Source organism: Pristiophorus japonicus, chromosome 6 (genome assembly GCF_044704955.1).
Source record: "Pristiophorus japonicus isolate sPriJap1 chromosome 6, sPriJap1.hap1, whole genome shotgun sequence".
Classification (NCBI taxonomy): domain Eukaryota; kingdom Metazoa; phylum Chordata; class Chondrichthyes; family Pristiophoridae; genus Pristiophorus; species Pristiophorus japonicus.
Genome location: NC_091982.1, coordinates 9,936,469 through 9,952,796, shown reverse-complemented (window position 1 = coordinate 9,952,796; position 16,328 = coordinate 9,936,469). Strand labels below are relative to the sequence as shown.

General features: G+C 46.6%; 1 protein-coding gene across 11 annotated transcripts in view; it reads right to left on the bottom strand.

Moving 5' to 3' along the window:
- The window catches only part of tex11 (testis expressed 11), a 454,209-nt gene that overhangs the window by 178,403 nt on the left and 259,478 nt on the right, over positions 1-16,328 (bottom strand). For all 11 annotated transcript variants that reach the window (XR_011593569.1, XR_011593571.1, XR_011593570.1 and 8 more), the window contains one exon: positions 2,242-2,358. Coding sequence is in view for 8 of the 11 variants with exons in the window: in XM_070882608.1 (XP_070738709.1) it covers positions 2,242-2,358 (117 nt within the window). In the remaining 3 variants the exon portion in view is untranslated. The remainder of the gene's footprint in view (positions 1-2,241; positions 2,359-16,328) is intronic.

The window sequence follows — 16,328 nt, the reverse complement described above, 5'->3', positions numbered from 1 at the left end:
TAGGTCAATCCCACCATCCCGGGAATCAGTCTGGTGAACCTTCGCTGCACTCCCTCAATAGCAAGAATGTCCTTCCTCAGGTTAGGAGACCAAAGCTGTACACCATACTCCAGGTGTGGCCTCACCAAGGCCCTGTACAACTGTAGCAACACCTCCCTGCCCCTGTACTCAAATCCCCTCGCTATGAAGGCCAACATGCCATTTGCTTTCTTAACCGCCTGCTGTACCTGCATGCCAACCTTCAATGACTGATGTACCATGACACCCAGCTCTCGTTGCACCTCCCCTTTTCCGAATCTGTCACCATTCAGATAATAGTCTGTCTCTCTGTTTTTACAACCAAAGTGGATAACCTCACATTTATCCACATTATACTTCATCTGCCATGCATTTGCCCACTCACCTAACCTATCCAAGTCACTCTGCAGCCTCATAGCATCTTCTTCGCAGCTCACACTGCCACCTAACTTAGTGTCATCCGCAAATTTGGAGATACTACATTTAATCCCCTCGCCTAAATCATTAATGTACAGTGTAAACAGCTGGGACCCCAGCACAGAACCTTGCAGTACCCCACTAGTCACTGCCTGCCATTCTGAAAAGTCCCCATTTACTCCTACTCTTTGTTTCCTGTCTGACAACCAGTTCTCAATCCATGTCAGCACACTACCCCCAATCCCATGTGCCTTAACTTTGCACATTAATCTCTTGTGTGGGACCTTGTCGAAAGCCTTCTGAAAGTCCAAATATACCACATCAACTGGTTCTCCCTTGTCCACTCTACTGGAAACATCCTCAAAAAATTCCAGAAGATTTGTCAAGCATGATTTCCCTTTCACAAATCCATGCTGACTTGGACCTATCATGTCACCTCTTTCCAAATGCGCTGCTATGACATCCTTAATAATTGATTCCATCATTTTACCCACTACTGAGATCAGGCTGACCGGTCTATAATTCCCTGTTTTCTCTCTCCCTCCTTTTTTAAAAAATGGGGTTACATTGGCTACCCTCCACTCTACTGCAGAGGACTCAGGTAAGGACTTCAAAGCGGCAGCCTACAGAAGAATGCTGACTGGTGTGCACAATAAAATGTTTGGTGCAGTAGTAGACCTGCCAGAAAGCCTGAGTGCAATGTCAAAGAGCATGGAGGAGTCCAGCACCAACCTTGCAGAGGAATTTGTGCAGAGCTTGAAGCCTATGAAATCCAGCATGGAAGTGACAGGCAAGACCATTAGCGCACTTGTGGACCCAACCATGATGCACCATCCGATGGCTGATGTCTCAGCTTCCATTGCAGCATAAACAGAAGCCACCCAACATCTGAGTGCTTCAGTGGAAGCTCAGACTTTTGTCATGTAAGCTCAGACTACTCTCATGCAGGCTCAGCTTGCTATCATGCAAGCTCAGTCTGCTGCCACTATGGCAGTGTTTAACAGTATGGAAAGGGCCTTGATGGGTGTCACAGCAGTCCAGCAATCTGTCCTCCAACAGATTACTAGGAATGCTGAGGCGCCGCTGCAGTTGAGTGGCAGTGGCTCCATGGAGCACAAGCCTGCTGTCCTCTCTCAGAATGACAGCATTCGTCCTCCCACAGCTGCCACTTCGTCAGTGCGCTTACTGTTACCTGAAAGCCAGCCAGCCCAGACTGCTGCCGCCCATGCCGAGGTGGTGCAGTCCGCAGCCGGGCCTTCTAGGCCCAGAGCTGCTCGAGGTTATATTGCAAGACTATCTGCAGTCTCCCCCTGGACGCAAGCGCTGTGCGAGGTTGTGGAACATGTAGCAGATTATGACCAATCTTGAGACGTGCTCTGGTGAGTACTGCATGGCTCCCCCAGAGAGGTCCAGAAGTGGAAGCATTGTTTAAGGACGCCAATGGTCTGCTCTATCAGATTCTGTGTGTCAGCATGACTTTCATGATATTCATGCTGCTCATGTGTGTGTGGATTGCGCAGCGGAGTCATGAGTCACGCAGGCTAAGAAGGCCATCAAAAAAGCGAACCAAGATAGAGGTTTTTAAGATTATGAAAGGGTTTGATCGGGTCGACGTAGACTTATTTTAAATGGTAAACAGTTTCTATATATTTTAGCGTGGGCTGTGGTTGGTTATTAAATCTCTGAAAAATTAGCATAATTTTCCTGATATTAATTGAGGCATCTGATTAGTCTGGTAGATAAGAGTTGTTGCATATAGTTTTCAATTCATAGTGTGATAATACTACTAAATGTAAGCTGTCTCACCTGCTCTGATGTATTTAGTGCTTTTCGACCAATCTCCAGACTAGCTGCTGCGGCCATTAATAAACAAGTCTTTTGACCAATCAAAATGGCTTTGTCAACTGAGAGCATCTGTGAAAGCTAAGACAAATATAATACACACTGATAAGCCCTGTACAACCAATCAGAAAGAGCAAATAATATGTAGGTGAAATTCAACTTTGGTGGGAGGTGCAAAGTGGGCAGTAGCAAATCAGCCACCTAATTTCCCTTTCCATTGACTTGAATGGAAATGAAATCAGGCAGGATGTAGAACAGTTGACCGATTCACTACCACCCGTTTTGCGCCCCCATTAAAATTGACTTTTCACGCCATATATTTAAATAGTCGATTATAATATGACAGTATACAATAGTGACTACACTTTAAAGTAATTAATTTAAGTCATCCTCGACTCCAGGAGACTGCCTAAGAAGAATTAATTTTATACATGTGAATTTTGTTTTCTTTTCTTCTTGTTTACAGTCCTGCTCACTCATTTGACATTCAGATCCTTATCTATGTAAAAATAGTGATATTGCAATATAAAACTGTTTCAAAAACACACCGAAAATGTTGGAAATACACAGCATGTCTGTCAACATCTGAAAGCAGAAAAGTTAAGTTTACTTTCCAGAGATAAACTCTGGAAACTGAAAGATAAGTGAACCCCTCAATAGGATTGGGCAAAACAAAGGACAGCAGCGAGGGAAGAGGAACGCTGACTCTTGTCATAGGGACGCAGTTCCTGGATTGAATTACCAACAGTTTTTTTAAAAATGCTAGAAAGCAGTAAAAACTGGTGGATGAAATACCAAGATCAGCTCAACTCCAAAAGCATAGTAATGATGAAGAGTTGCTACCCAAAACGTTAAACTCCCTTTTCTTTTTCCAGATACTGAAAACCCTGCTGAGGATTCCCAGCAAGAACAGAGCCAGACTTTTATTGTAGGCTACTGGAGTAATTCCGTCATCCCAGCTGGGAGGGAACAGAGAATTGGGATTACAATGTTGTAACACTATCGCTAACCTGCGCATCCTTCAAATGCAGTTCCCTGCTGAGAGTGTAGAATTATCCCTCATCTTTTCTACATTTTTCTGCAGCAATGAGATTAAATTAAGAAAATATGAAAACAATTAAATAGTAAAGATAATGCTAAAAAAAAATGCTTTATAAGCATATAGTTTTGAAGGTGTAGACTTCTGCCGGGACAGTTACAGGCACCCACCATTCTCAGGTACCTCACCAAAGTAGCTGTCAGGAATGTATTTTATCACGGGGTGCATCAAAGCCTCACCTAATCTTGTCTCAGCCAATATACACACACACAATTTACAGTAGTAGTCGCTAGATTGTGATCAGGAGCAAGATGTCCTTCTGATTCCCCTTCCCTAGCCCAGGAGGCCAATGTAGCAGCCCAGCTATTGCCCAGGATGAGAACATCTAATTCAATACAGACAAGGGGCCCGAAATTGATTAAAGGCAAGTTCCGCCCATTTACCATCGAAAAGACCGCTAAGATCCTGACGGTACTTTGGGTGGAGGTTTGGTGAAAAGAGAGAAAAAAAAAGCCTGGCAGGAAAAATGGGTGTTGCACGTGGATTCTCAGCGGTCCTGGTCAAATTAAGTCCGAGGCTAGAGTCGGCCCTTGGGGGGGGGGGGGGACACAAAAAATATATATTTTAAAATATATAAAACATCGGTAAACATTCAGTGGACCCTTTTTCACTGAATCGCTGTAAAGGAATTAGAAAAAAAACATCCACTTATCTTTTTTGCAGGGTTTCATATCTACCGTCCATCGAAAGGCTGGTCCGACTGGGCTTTTTTTTTCGAGAAGTACGGAGCACCACTTCCACCAAACTCAGACGAGGGCAGTTTTCCCAGCGTCGCACGCCGGCGGTCCGCTCCCCAGCGGTATTTCAAAGCTGCCGGCGTAAGGCCCTGATGAAACTCCCAACGAATGGAAGACTGCCCAAAACAAGGAAATACCGCCGAAAAACCCTAAGGTAGGGTCATCAATTTCGGGCCCAAGGAATCAAACCTGGGAACTTCTAGTCTACATGGCTCAGTTACATGTTATCTTTATCAACTCATCCATAGGGGAAATTTAAAAGTATATGCATAAAAGAAAATCACCAAGTAAACATAGGGAAAAAGCATGCAGGGAAAGTAGTACATGTAAATCTTGTTATTTTGTTTATGTACCTCTCTTGGCTTTGATTTTCATTCCCTCTCTCTACAGGGTTTGCTTGGGGAGGTAGGAATTTCTGAGCTCATTATGCTGGCAACAAACAGTTTGCAATTTTTGGTACCTCAATGCTAAATTTTATGATTGTATGCTTTTGGCATTTACTAGAACTCACATATATGATTATCATGGGCTGTGTGCACGATTTCCTGACATGGACTCCTGGGAGTGAAGCTCTGTGCTGGGAATACGTAATCAGAAAAAGTACCTTGCAGTGCAAGAATCAAGCACTCCCAGGTCAGCTAAAGTTGTAACGTTTCATCTACACTGTCTCATCAAGCAATTCCAGGTGAGGCACAGAATGTGTAAATGCAGAGTACAACTTCTTCTATAATACTCAACAATATGTATTAATTGCAACCTCAGGGTTACAATGCCAATGTTTTTTTTATTTCCAACAACTGTGTCCTCTTGAGTGAGGCAATCAATTTAGTTGAAATTGGTGAAAGTCTTTTTTTTTACAAATTTTAATCAGCTTGGCTCAGCCAATAACACTTTCACTTTCATTTCTGAATCAGAAGATTTTGAGTTCAAGCTCAGCTCCAGGTTCTTCAGCACATAAACTAGAATTCAATGCAGCACTGAATGAGCAGTCCAAAATGAGACCCTGTCGTGGTGGGTCAGGTAAATGCCAATTATCCCATGGCACTATATGAAGAAGTGTAGGGAGTCCTCCTGGCCAACATTCCTTCTTCAGTAAATATCATCAGAAACAGATTAACTGGTCATTCATCGCTGCTAATGGTATCTTGCCAAGTGTAAATGGTTGCCTACACAACAGTGGTTGCACTTTAAAGTAATTTTCATATATGTGAAGTGCTTTGTGATGTTTCTGAAATGCACAATAAGGCACTATATAAATGCAATGCAAGTCTTTACCAGTGCTCCTAACAGTAGCCTATTAAGGAGCTTATGTAGTAATAGGCTAATAATTTAATGCACCTGATTACAAGCTCGGGCAATTTGGAAGAAGACCACCTTAAGCTTATGATCTGTAGTTGGCCTAGAAGGAAGAGGTAGCACCAATTTTGATTTCTGCTTTTACTCTCTAATTATGCTCAACATTTCAAAATAAGTGCTTAGTATTTCTATCCCAATTCCAAACCCTGGATCAAAGCTTTCTGTGTTATATTTCTCCGTATTGTCCACAAGGGCTGGCTAATTACTGGCTGATTAAGAGACTTGCGCTGCTGTTGTTGATAAGTGCGTTTACAGATTTATTAAAATTAACACACAAAGGAAAATACTGCGACCTGGATACAAAGACTATGGCCACATATAGTATGAGTAGGTATCCAGTTTGCTAATAGATTTGTCACTATGAAAATATAAGCATCTGCTGGGAGAGCAGATACGTTTTGTGCTCTCCTCTTTTCCTCCTCTCATGATCTGCCACGCACTGCAACCTCTGGTACTCAATTTCTTTTCCCCACTCGTCTCTTAAAATGACCCTGCTCTTTGGTCTCAGGAATTAAGAAGTAATTTTTAAAAATTATGGCGCCAATCATTCTCCCCTTCCCATTCTTCAGTCAAAGCCATGGGGAACATAAGATGGCTGTCACTAGGCTGGTAGTTCCATAAGTAGCTCTTTTATCCATGGGAATCTCTTGCCATCCTTTGCCCTTTCTCTCCTAAATCTCCTCACTTCCACTGGCTCCATCAGTTGGTGCATTTTAGCCCTAACTACAAGTTAACTGCTCCATTACCCGCTTTCTGCTTCTCAGATTTGGTTTCTGAATTCCTGGCCTTCTCTGGCCATCAAGGCTACGTTTCTGCATTGGACTACACCATAAGACTCATTTGCTGTGTCAAAGATTTGCTGCAAATAAATTATCTTCCCCACTGTGGCTGTGTCTCTGCTGAGCTGGGTGACTCGTTCGACTGGTTTTCAGCTTTATTGGTCTCTGTTAGTTACTGTTGTTTCTCTGATGAGCTGGATGGCTCGTTCTAATGTTTTTCTGCTTTGTTGGTCGCTGGCTAGTGTTTTTCCATTTTTTCTGCCCCTTCTGATTTACAGTGACCTCAAACTTTGCGTCAATTTCACCATCATCTTTCTGCACTGCAACCGATTCTTATTACTACAGCAATAACCTCTAATTCTCAACCCTTCAAATAGCTTCTGGACTTCACTCACCTGCTGCACCTCTCTCCGAACTTGAACAACAATTTGCCAATGCTCCATGCCGACTCCATCTCATCATTTTTTCCTCCTGGGGACCACCGACTTTAACTCTGGACTCCCTACTATTGTCACCAATCCATCAGCTGCTACCACCAGGAAATTTGCATCCTTATAATTGCTATATAACCAGGCCTCTGGAACTTGAGTTTTTCCGTGTGTCCATTTGCGTGCGCATTTTGGCTGCCACTTTGGACTCGAGCCGTTCACTTCTATTCCCACTTTTATCTCCATCTTTTTCTTTTCTCTTTCTCCCAGACGGGTTTCTCTTATCCTCATGCCGCCCTTCATCTCTCCTCTCTCGAATGCTCTGCCCTCCCAAATCCCTACCCCAACTCTTCATTACTCTTCGACCTTCCTACTCTCCTGCCGCCGTCCCAGGCTTGGCTGTCTCTTAGATAAGCCTACAGCTTCCCTCTGTGTCTCTCTTGGCATGTTCCGAAAGGCCCACCATGGCATCCGTTGCTGTCTCCTCACGAGTTGCAACCCCAACTGTTCCATCCTACTCTCTCATCGATCCTCTACCAGCGTGTCCGTGAGGGGCTAATCTTGCCAATCTCCTCCCCATCTAACTCACCCCTCCAAGTGCTGACCCTGTGAACGCTGGCAGTGAATCAGCCATCACCAACCCTGCATAATGTCCATTCACTTGCAAACAAGGCCCTTGACATCCATGAGCTTATCGTGGATGATTGCATCGACATCATGGCCCTAACTGAAACTTGGTTGAGGGGTGATGACATCTTATCCTTAAATGAAGCCTCCCCACCTGGCTATACCTTCCATCACTTGCCCCGCCCAGACCATCATGGCGGTGTGGCTCTCATCACCAAATCACACCTTGGTCTATTCCCCCTAATCTTCTGCCACTTTCTCATCCTTTGAGCATCTCACCTTATCCCACCTCTCTCACCTCTCATTTAAAATTCTCCTTCTCTAACGCCCACCCAAGTACCATAAAAATGTTAAATGATATCTTCCCTGCTTTCTTCCCTCAGCCTCTGCATTGAGTGACTTCTCATCTCTGTCATTTTAAACTCCATCTCAATTCATCATGCTCTCTCTCCTCTGAGTTCACTACCCTCCTATCCTCCTTTAATCACTCCCACTATGCGAACTCCCTCAACCCATACTCCCTTGACCTGGCCATCTCTCGTGGCCTCGCTACTCCCACCGTGTCAATCGCAGATAAGGAAATCTCTGACCACTTCCTTGTATCGCTCTCTGCCCACATTCCCCTGCCCCCACCCAACCCTACTTCCTTCTGTGTTCACCCCTGGAAAAACTTTCCCCCAACTCTCTTACAATTGTACTTACGAAATCCCAACTGTCCAGCCTTTGGCCTTCCATTCACTACCTCATTTCTGCAGCTGCTCAACCACATCCTCACCACCATCTTTGATACCGTGATCCCTATTAAAACCATTACTCGCTCTCAACCCTGGTATGGCCCTCATCTTCGCTCCCTCAAGTCCAAGGTACACAGATTTGAATGGATATGGCGTACAACTGGTTTACCCATTCACCGCCAGATCTGGCTGGACCACATAAAGCATTATCGGATCCTAATCTTGTCTGCCAAAACTGCTCATTATTCCAGGTTCACTCTGGAATGCAAACAAAATCCCCAGCTTCTATTCTCTACTGCTGTTTTCTTAAACCCCTTTCCCCTCCACAATCACTTCTAGCAAGTGCGAGGAGCTCTTGGACTTTTGTCTCTAAGATTGAAACCATTCAATCAGCTGCCTCTGCCACTTCCCTTCCTTCTGTTGGCCCACCGAGCCAAACTTCCTCTAAGGCTCCCCCCCACCCTAGCCCTGAACTTGCGCCTTTCTCCAGTTTCTCTCTGATCTCCCCTCTTGATCTCTCCGCGCTCATCTTGTCCATGAGATCCATTTCCTGCTCCCTCAACCCTATTCCCACTAAACTGCTGGTCACCCAACTTCCTTTTCTGGCTCCCATGTTAGCTGACATTGTTAACGGTTCGCTCTCCTCAGGTACTGTCCCCCTCTCCTTAAAATCTGCTGTCGTCACCCCTCTCCTCAAAAAACCCCACCTCTTGACCCCTCTGTCCTTGCAAACTACCGCCCCATCTCCAACCGTCCTTTCCTCTCCAAAGTCTTTGAATGTGCTGTCGCCTTCCAAATCCGTGCTTATCTTTCTCGCAACTCCATGTTTGAATCACCCAATCCGGTTTCTGCCCCTGCCACAGTACCAAAATGGCTCTCATCAAAGTCACAAATGACATCCTTTGTGACTGTGACGAAGGTAAACTATCCCTCCTCCTCCTTCTTAACCTGTCTTTAGCGTTTGACACGGTTTACCACTCCATCCTTCTCCAACACCTCTTCACCATCGTTTAGCTGGGTGGGACTGCACTCGCCAGGTTCCATTCTTATCTATGTAATCATAGCCAGAAAATCACCTGCAATGGCTTCTTTTCGCACTCCCGCATTGTTACCTCTGGTGTTCCCCAAGGATCTATCCTTGGCCCCCTCCTATTTCTCATCTACATGCTGCCCCTTGGCGGCATCATCTGGAAACACGGCATCCGTTTACACATGTATGCTGATGACACCCAGCTCTACCTCTCTCGACCCTTCCACGGTCTCTAAATTGTCAGACTGCACGTCCGATATCCAGTACTGGATGAGCAGAAATTTTCTCCAATTAAATATTGGGAAGACTGAAGCCGCTGACTTTGGTCCCCACTGCAATCTCCATTCTCTAGCCACCAACTTCATCTCTCTCCCTAGCAGCTGTCTGAGACTGAACCAGACTGTTGCAACCTTGGTGTCATATTTGACCCTGAAATGAGCATCCGACCACATATCCGTGGCCTAACTAAGACCGCCTATTTCCACCTCCATATCATTGCCTGTCTCTGCCCCTACCTCAGCTCATCTGCTGCTGAAACCTTTATCCATGCCTTTGTTACCTCTAGACTTTACTATTCCTGGCTGGCCTCCCACATTCTACCCTACGTAAACTTGAGGTCATTCAAAACTCAGCTGCCTGTGTCCTAACTCGCACAAAGTCCCATATAGCCATCATCTCTGTGCTCATTGGCCTCCATTGGATCCCGGTTAAGCAATGCCTTGATTTCAAAATTCACATCTTTGTTTTCAAATCCTTCCATGTCCTCACCCCTCCCTTCAGCCCCACAACCCCATCACCCCAAGATATCTGTGCTCCTCAAATTCTGCCTTCTTGAACATACCTCACTATAACCCTTCAACCATTGGTAGCCATGCCATCAGCTATCGAGGCCTTAAGCTCTGGAACTCCCTCCCGAAACCTCTCCGCCTCTCTTTCCTCTATTAAGATGCTCCTTAAGACCTACCTCTTCAATCAAGCTTTTGGTCATCTGCCCTAATCTCTTCTTATGTGGCTCAGTGTCAAATTTGTGTCTGATAGCACTCATATGAAGCACCTTGGGACGTTTTACTACATTAAAGGCGCTATATGAATACAAGTTGTTATAAGGAGTGAAGAACATAAGAAATGGGAGCAGGAGTAGGCCACCTGGCCCCTCGAGCCCGCTCCACCATTTAATAAGATCATGGCTGATCTGATCAAGGACTCAGCTCCATTTCCCTGCCCACTCCCCAAAGCACTTTATTCTCTTATCGCTCGAAAATCCGCCTTAAATATATTCAATGACCAAGCCTCCACAGCTCTCTGAGACAGAGAATTCCATAGATTTACAACCCTCAGAGAAGAAATTCCTCCTCATCTCAGTTTTAAATGGGCGGCCCCTAAATCTGAGACTATGGGCTAGATTTTACAATTTTATGCAGATCGCCAAAAAATGGGCGGTATTAATAGCGTGGGCGGTAAAAATGGGGTTTCAGATCGCCGGCTTGTAACCCATTCTCAAAGCCCCTAGTCTCCATTTTTGAAATTGGGTGTTACCGCGAGCGATATGAAATGGGCGGCAGCATTAAATCTCTCTGAATTTCTGCCGTAAAGTGTCGCCGTCCTTAGCAATGGCATGGCAATGCTCGATTCCCGCGATTCAGGAGGTCAAGGGTCATCATGACATGTGCAGAAGAGGAGACATATAGAGAGGGAGCTGAGAGGGACTGAAGGCGTGTGTAGTTGTAGTGTGGCTGTTTTGGGAGGAAGGAGGGAGAGTTTGGAGCTTTAGAGTAAATAGGGAAACAAAATTTAGCTGTTACCAGCCAGATATTTGCGCGAATTTGGCCTATAATGGAGGGAGAGGAGGAGGCGTCACAGCACACTGTGGAGACTGACGCTGGCAAGAGCAGTGAGCTGGGTGAGGAGCACATTGGAGGGCGCAAAAGAGCGAGGAGGTTCTCGGACGAGGCAAATGCCTCCCTCCTGCAGGAGGTCGAGTTACTTTGGGGTGATCTGACACAGGGAGGGCGCGGGAAGCCCACCCCAAAGGCCTACCAGAAGATATGGGCTGAAATAGCAGAGGTGGTCTCGTCGGCAACCAACAAGATGCGTGAGGGCAACCAATGCCGCAAACAATGAAATTACCTTGTGCGATCCGCAAGAGTAAGTATTACGTTTATTTACATGTACTTATAAGAACATAAGAAATCGGAGCAGGAGTAGGCCATACGGCCCCTCGAGCCTGCTCCGCCGTCAATAAGATCATGACTGATCTGATCATGGACTCAGCTCCACTTCCCTGCCTGCTCCCCATAACCCCTTATCCTCTTATCGGGTAAGAAACTGTCTATTTCTGTCTTAAATTTATTCAATGTCCCAGCTTCCACAGCTCTCTGAGGCAGCGAATTCCACAGATTCACAAGCCTCAGAGAAGAAATTTCTCCTCATCTCAGTTCTAAATGGGCGGCCCCTTATTCTAAGATCATGCCCTCTAGTTCTCGTCTTCCCCACCAGTGGAAACATCCTCTCTGCATTCACCTTGTCAAGCCCCCTCATAATCTTATACGTTTCAATAAGATCACCTCTCATTCTTCTGAATTCCATTGAGTAGAGGCCCAACCTACTCAACCTTTCCTCATAAGTCAACCCCCTCAACCAACTGAGTGACCCTTCTCTGAACTGCCTCCAAAGCAAGCACATCCATTCGTAAATATGAAAACGAAAATTGCATGCAGTATTCCAGGTGTGGCCTCACCAATACCCGGTACAGCTGTAACAAGACTTTCCTGCTTTTATACTCCATCCCCTTTGCAATAAAAGCCAAGATTCCATTGGCCTTCTTGATCACGTGCTGTACCTATCTGTTATGTTCAGAATAACTCCACAAGACTGTGTATTGTAAGCTCAAACTGTTGTGACCTTGGTTTCTTTAATGTAACTCCAAAGTGAGGAAGCAGCATGTTAGACTGCCTTTTATACTTGCTTGCCCAGGGAGTGCAGGTGACCCTTGGGTCTCCCACAGGTGCGCCCCCTGGTGGCAAGTCTTACACTTTGGTAATGTTTACATACATATCATTTCCCCCCCGCCCCCAAAGTCTTAGATACTCGTTATTTACAAGTTGAGGCGATCCGGGTTGATCGTCTGAGTTGAAGTCCTGGCATGGGTGAGTCGGTCAGATCATTGCTGCACTGCGGTGTGGCTGGTCTGATCGGACTGTCGGGCATGGTGGGATCAACCTCGAGGTTGACCGCGAGGTCGATTGCTGGTTGGGTGTGTGTGAGTGGATCATTGATGGTAATGTCCTCTTCAAACTTCTTGGTTGTCAGTGGACTGCAGTTTGGTCTGATCCAAGTGCTTGCTGCACGTTTGTCCATTCAAAAGTTTGACAACAAGCACTCTATTCCCCTCCTTGGCCAACACAGTGCCAGCAACCCATTTGGGACGATGACCGTAATTAAGAACAAACACAGAGTCATTAACCTCAATGTCACGCGATACAGCCGTGTGATCGTGGTACACATCATGACGATGACGCCAGGTCTCTACATGATCATTGAGATCCGTGTGAACTGAGGAGGGCCTGGTTTTGAGTGCTCTCTTCATTAGCAATTCTGCAGGTGGAACCCCGGTAAGTGAGTGGGGTTGCGTGCGGTAGCTGAGCAGGATCTGAAATAACCGGGTCTGCAGGGAACCGTCCGTCACGCGTTTCAAGCTCTGCTTGATGGTTTGGACTGCCTGTTCCGTTTGACCATTGGATGCGGGCTTAAACGGCGCAGACCTGACATGCTTGATGCCATTGCGGGTCATGAACTCGTTGAATTCCGAGCTGATGAAACATGGTCCATTGTCACTAACAAGGACGTTGGGCAAACCATGGGTGGCGAACATGGCCCGGAGGCTTTCAATGGTGACAGTGGACATATATGACGACATTATTATACATTCGATCCATTTAGAGTAAGTGTCCACTGCTACTTGGAACATCTTTCCTAAAAAGGGGCCAGCGAAATCTACGTGGACCCTGGACCACGGTTTGGAGGGCCATGACCACAGACTCAGTGGGGCCTCCCTTAGTGCATTGCTCAACTGTGAGCAAGTGTTTCATTGGTGCACGCATGACTCTAATTCCGAGTCAATGCCGGGCCACCAAATGTGCGATCTGGCGATAGCCTTCATCATGACTATGCCTGGGTGAGTACCGCGAAGGTCGCGTATAAACGTTTCCCTGCCTTTTTTTGGCAAAACGACACGATTCCCCCATAGGAGACAGTCCGAATAGATGGACATTTCATCCTTGCGTCGGTGGAACGGCTTAATTTCATCTTGCATTTCCCCAGGAACCGCCGACCAGCTCCAATTGAGTTTTTTTACTAGTGATAGCACAGGGTCCTGGCTAGTCTCGGTCCTGATCTGGCGAGCCGTGATGGGTGACCCCTCGCTCTCAAAAGCATCCATTACAAGAAGCAAGTCTGCAGGTTACACCATTTTCACCCCGGAGGTGGGCCATGGTAGCCAACTGAGGGCATCAGCACAGTTCTCAATGCCTTGTCTATGGCGGATTACATAGTCATACGCAGATAACGTTAGTGCCCATCTTTGGATGCGGGACGAAGCACTGGTGTTAATACCTTTGCTTTCTGGGAACAACGAAATGAGCAGCTTGTGGTCGGTTTCGAACTTGAACCGAAGTCCAAATAGGTATTGGTGCATTTTCTTAACCCCATATATGCATGCTAATGCTTTATTCTCAACCATACTGTAGGCTCTTTCAGCCTTAGATAAGCTTCTGGATGCATATGCAATCGGTTGCAGTTTGCCTGCCACATTGGCTTGCGGTAACACACAACCGACCCCGTACGAAGATGCATCACAAGCTAGTACTAAACGTTTACACGGGTCATACAATTCAAGTAACTTGTTTGAACATAGCAGGTTTCTGGCCTTGTTAAAGGCTGTCTCTTGAGATTTACACCAAACCCAGTCGTCACCCTTGTGTAGCAATAAATGCAAAGGCTCCAGCAAAAGTGCTCAACCCTGGTATAAAGTTACCAAAATAGTTGAGTCCCAGGAACGAACACAGCTCCGTCACACTCTGTGGTCTGGGTGCATTCTTGATGGCCTCCATCTTGGAGTCCGTGGGTCTGATGCCGTCCGCCGCAATCTTTCTCCCCAGAAATTCGATCACTGGTGCCAGGAAAACACACTTGGAGTGTTTCAGCCTGAGTCCCACTCTGTCCAGTCGCTTTAGAGCCTCTTCCAGGTTGTCCAAGTGTTGCAGCCAGTGGTCATAATGTCTTTTGAAACACCATGTTCCTCTGGAAGATGGCCACAGCCGAGCGAATCCCAAAGGGGCATCTGTGGTATATGAACAGTCCTTTGTGCATGTTGATCCACGTCAATTTTTTTGAAGGTTCAGCCAATTCCTGTGTCATGTAAGCAGAGGTTAGATCCAGCTTGGTGAACGACTTCCCCCCTGCTAGCGTTGCGAACAGGTCATCTGCTTTGGGTAGTGGGTACTGGTCCTGTAACGAGACTCGGTTGATCGTTACCTTGTAGTCCCCGCAGATTCTGACCATCCCATCGCTTTTCAACACCGGAACAATTGGACTGGCCCACTCGTTGAACTCGACTGGCGAAATGATTCCCCTTCCGTTGAAGTCTGTCCAGCTCGACGATCTCGACTTTCTCTCGCATCATGTATGGAACCGCTTGAGCCTTGTGATGAATGGGTCGTGCATCAGGGACTAGATGGATCTGCACTTTGGCGCCTGTGAAGTTGCCAATGCCTGGCTCGAATAACGACGGGAATTTGTTGAGCACTTGGGCGCACGAGGCGTCATCCACCGAAGACAGTGCTTTGATGTTGTCCCAGTTCCATCGGATCTTTCCTCGCCAGCTTCTGCCGAACAGCATTGGGCCATTGCCTGGTACAATCCATAGTGGTAAATCATGCACCGCTCCATCGTACGATACCTTCACTGCCGCACTGCCAATGACTGGTATGGGCTCTTTGGTATAGGTGCGCAGCTTGGTGTGGATCGGGCTTAGTTTTGGCCTTTGTGCCTTGTTGCCCCACAGTTTCTCAAAAGCCTTCTGGCTCATAATTGACTGACTCGCCCCCTTGTCCAATCCCATGGAAACTGGAATGCCATTTAATTTGACTTTTAACATTATCAGAGGGCTTTTGGTGGTGAAGGTGTTTACCCCATACACTTCCTCTTCAGCTTCGGCTTGAGTTGCCTCTTACTCGTTCGGCATGATCCGCACTGGATCAGTCATCTTCTGCCGACTCTGCCATGTGGTGATTCGCAGCACGCCTGCAGATTCGCTGGAGGCGCCCCATTGTTCCACAGCCCTTGCACACGTAGTGCTTGAATCGACAGGATGGGCCGATGATTACCCCCGCAGCACCAACATGGTGTTAATGGATTTGCATTCACGCCCCACGGCAGACTCCGAGTTATCCTAGGTTTGGCCTCTGCAAGCATGTAAGGCCCTGCCATGTACAGTTCTGCCTGCTGAAGGTGTTATTTTATACAAAGTACTTGCCGGTGAGCTTCGATGCGGCAATGATATCTGTTTAGTGTTATCGTTCGTGGACATGAAAGCCTGGGGTATCGTGATGGCCTTGCTCAGATTCGGCAGACAGCAGTTTGCAAAGAATGACCTCATGGCAGATTCCAAGCATGAAAAAGTCCCGCAACCTTTCCCACAAAAATCCAGCAAATACGCACGGTCCCGCAAGGCGTCTTAGGTCGACGACATAGCTCGCCACATCCTGGCCCTCAGAGCAATGGTGCGTATAAAAGCGATACCTGGCCATCAAGATGCTCTCCTTCAGCTTGAGGTGTTCCCGAACCAGTGTGCACAACTCTTCATACGTCTTCTCCATTGGTTTTGTCGGTGCTAGCAGATTTTTGATGAGGCCATATATCGTGGACCCGCAAACGGTGATGAGAATCGCCCTGCGCTTGACCGTGCTTTCTTCCTTATCCAACTCGTTAGCTGCGAAGTACTTGTCAAGACGCTCAATGAAGGCCATCACCCTCAACAAATCTCTCAAGAATACCAATGGCAGCCATAACTGCGAGAAAGTTTGTGATCTGTTACCCGTCGCCAATTGTTATGTTCAGAATAACTCCACAAGACTGTATATTGTAAGCTCAAACTGTTATGACCGTGGTCTATTTAATGTAACTCCAGTGAGGAAGCAGCGTGGTAAACTGCCTTTTATACCTGCTTGCCCAGGGTGTGCAGGTGACCCTTGGGTCTCCCACA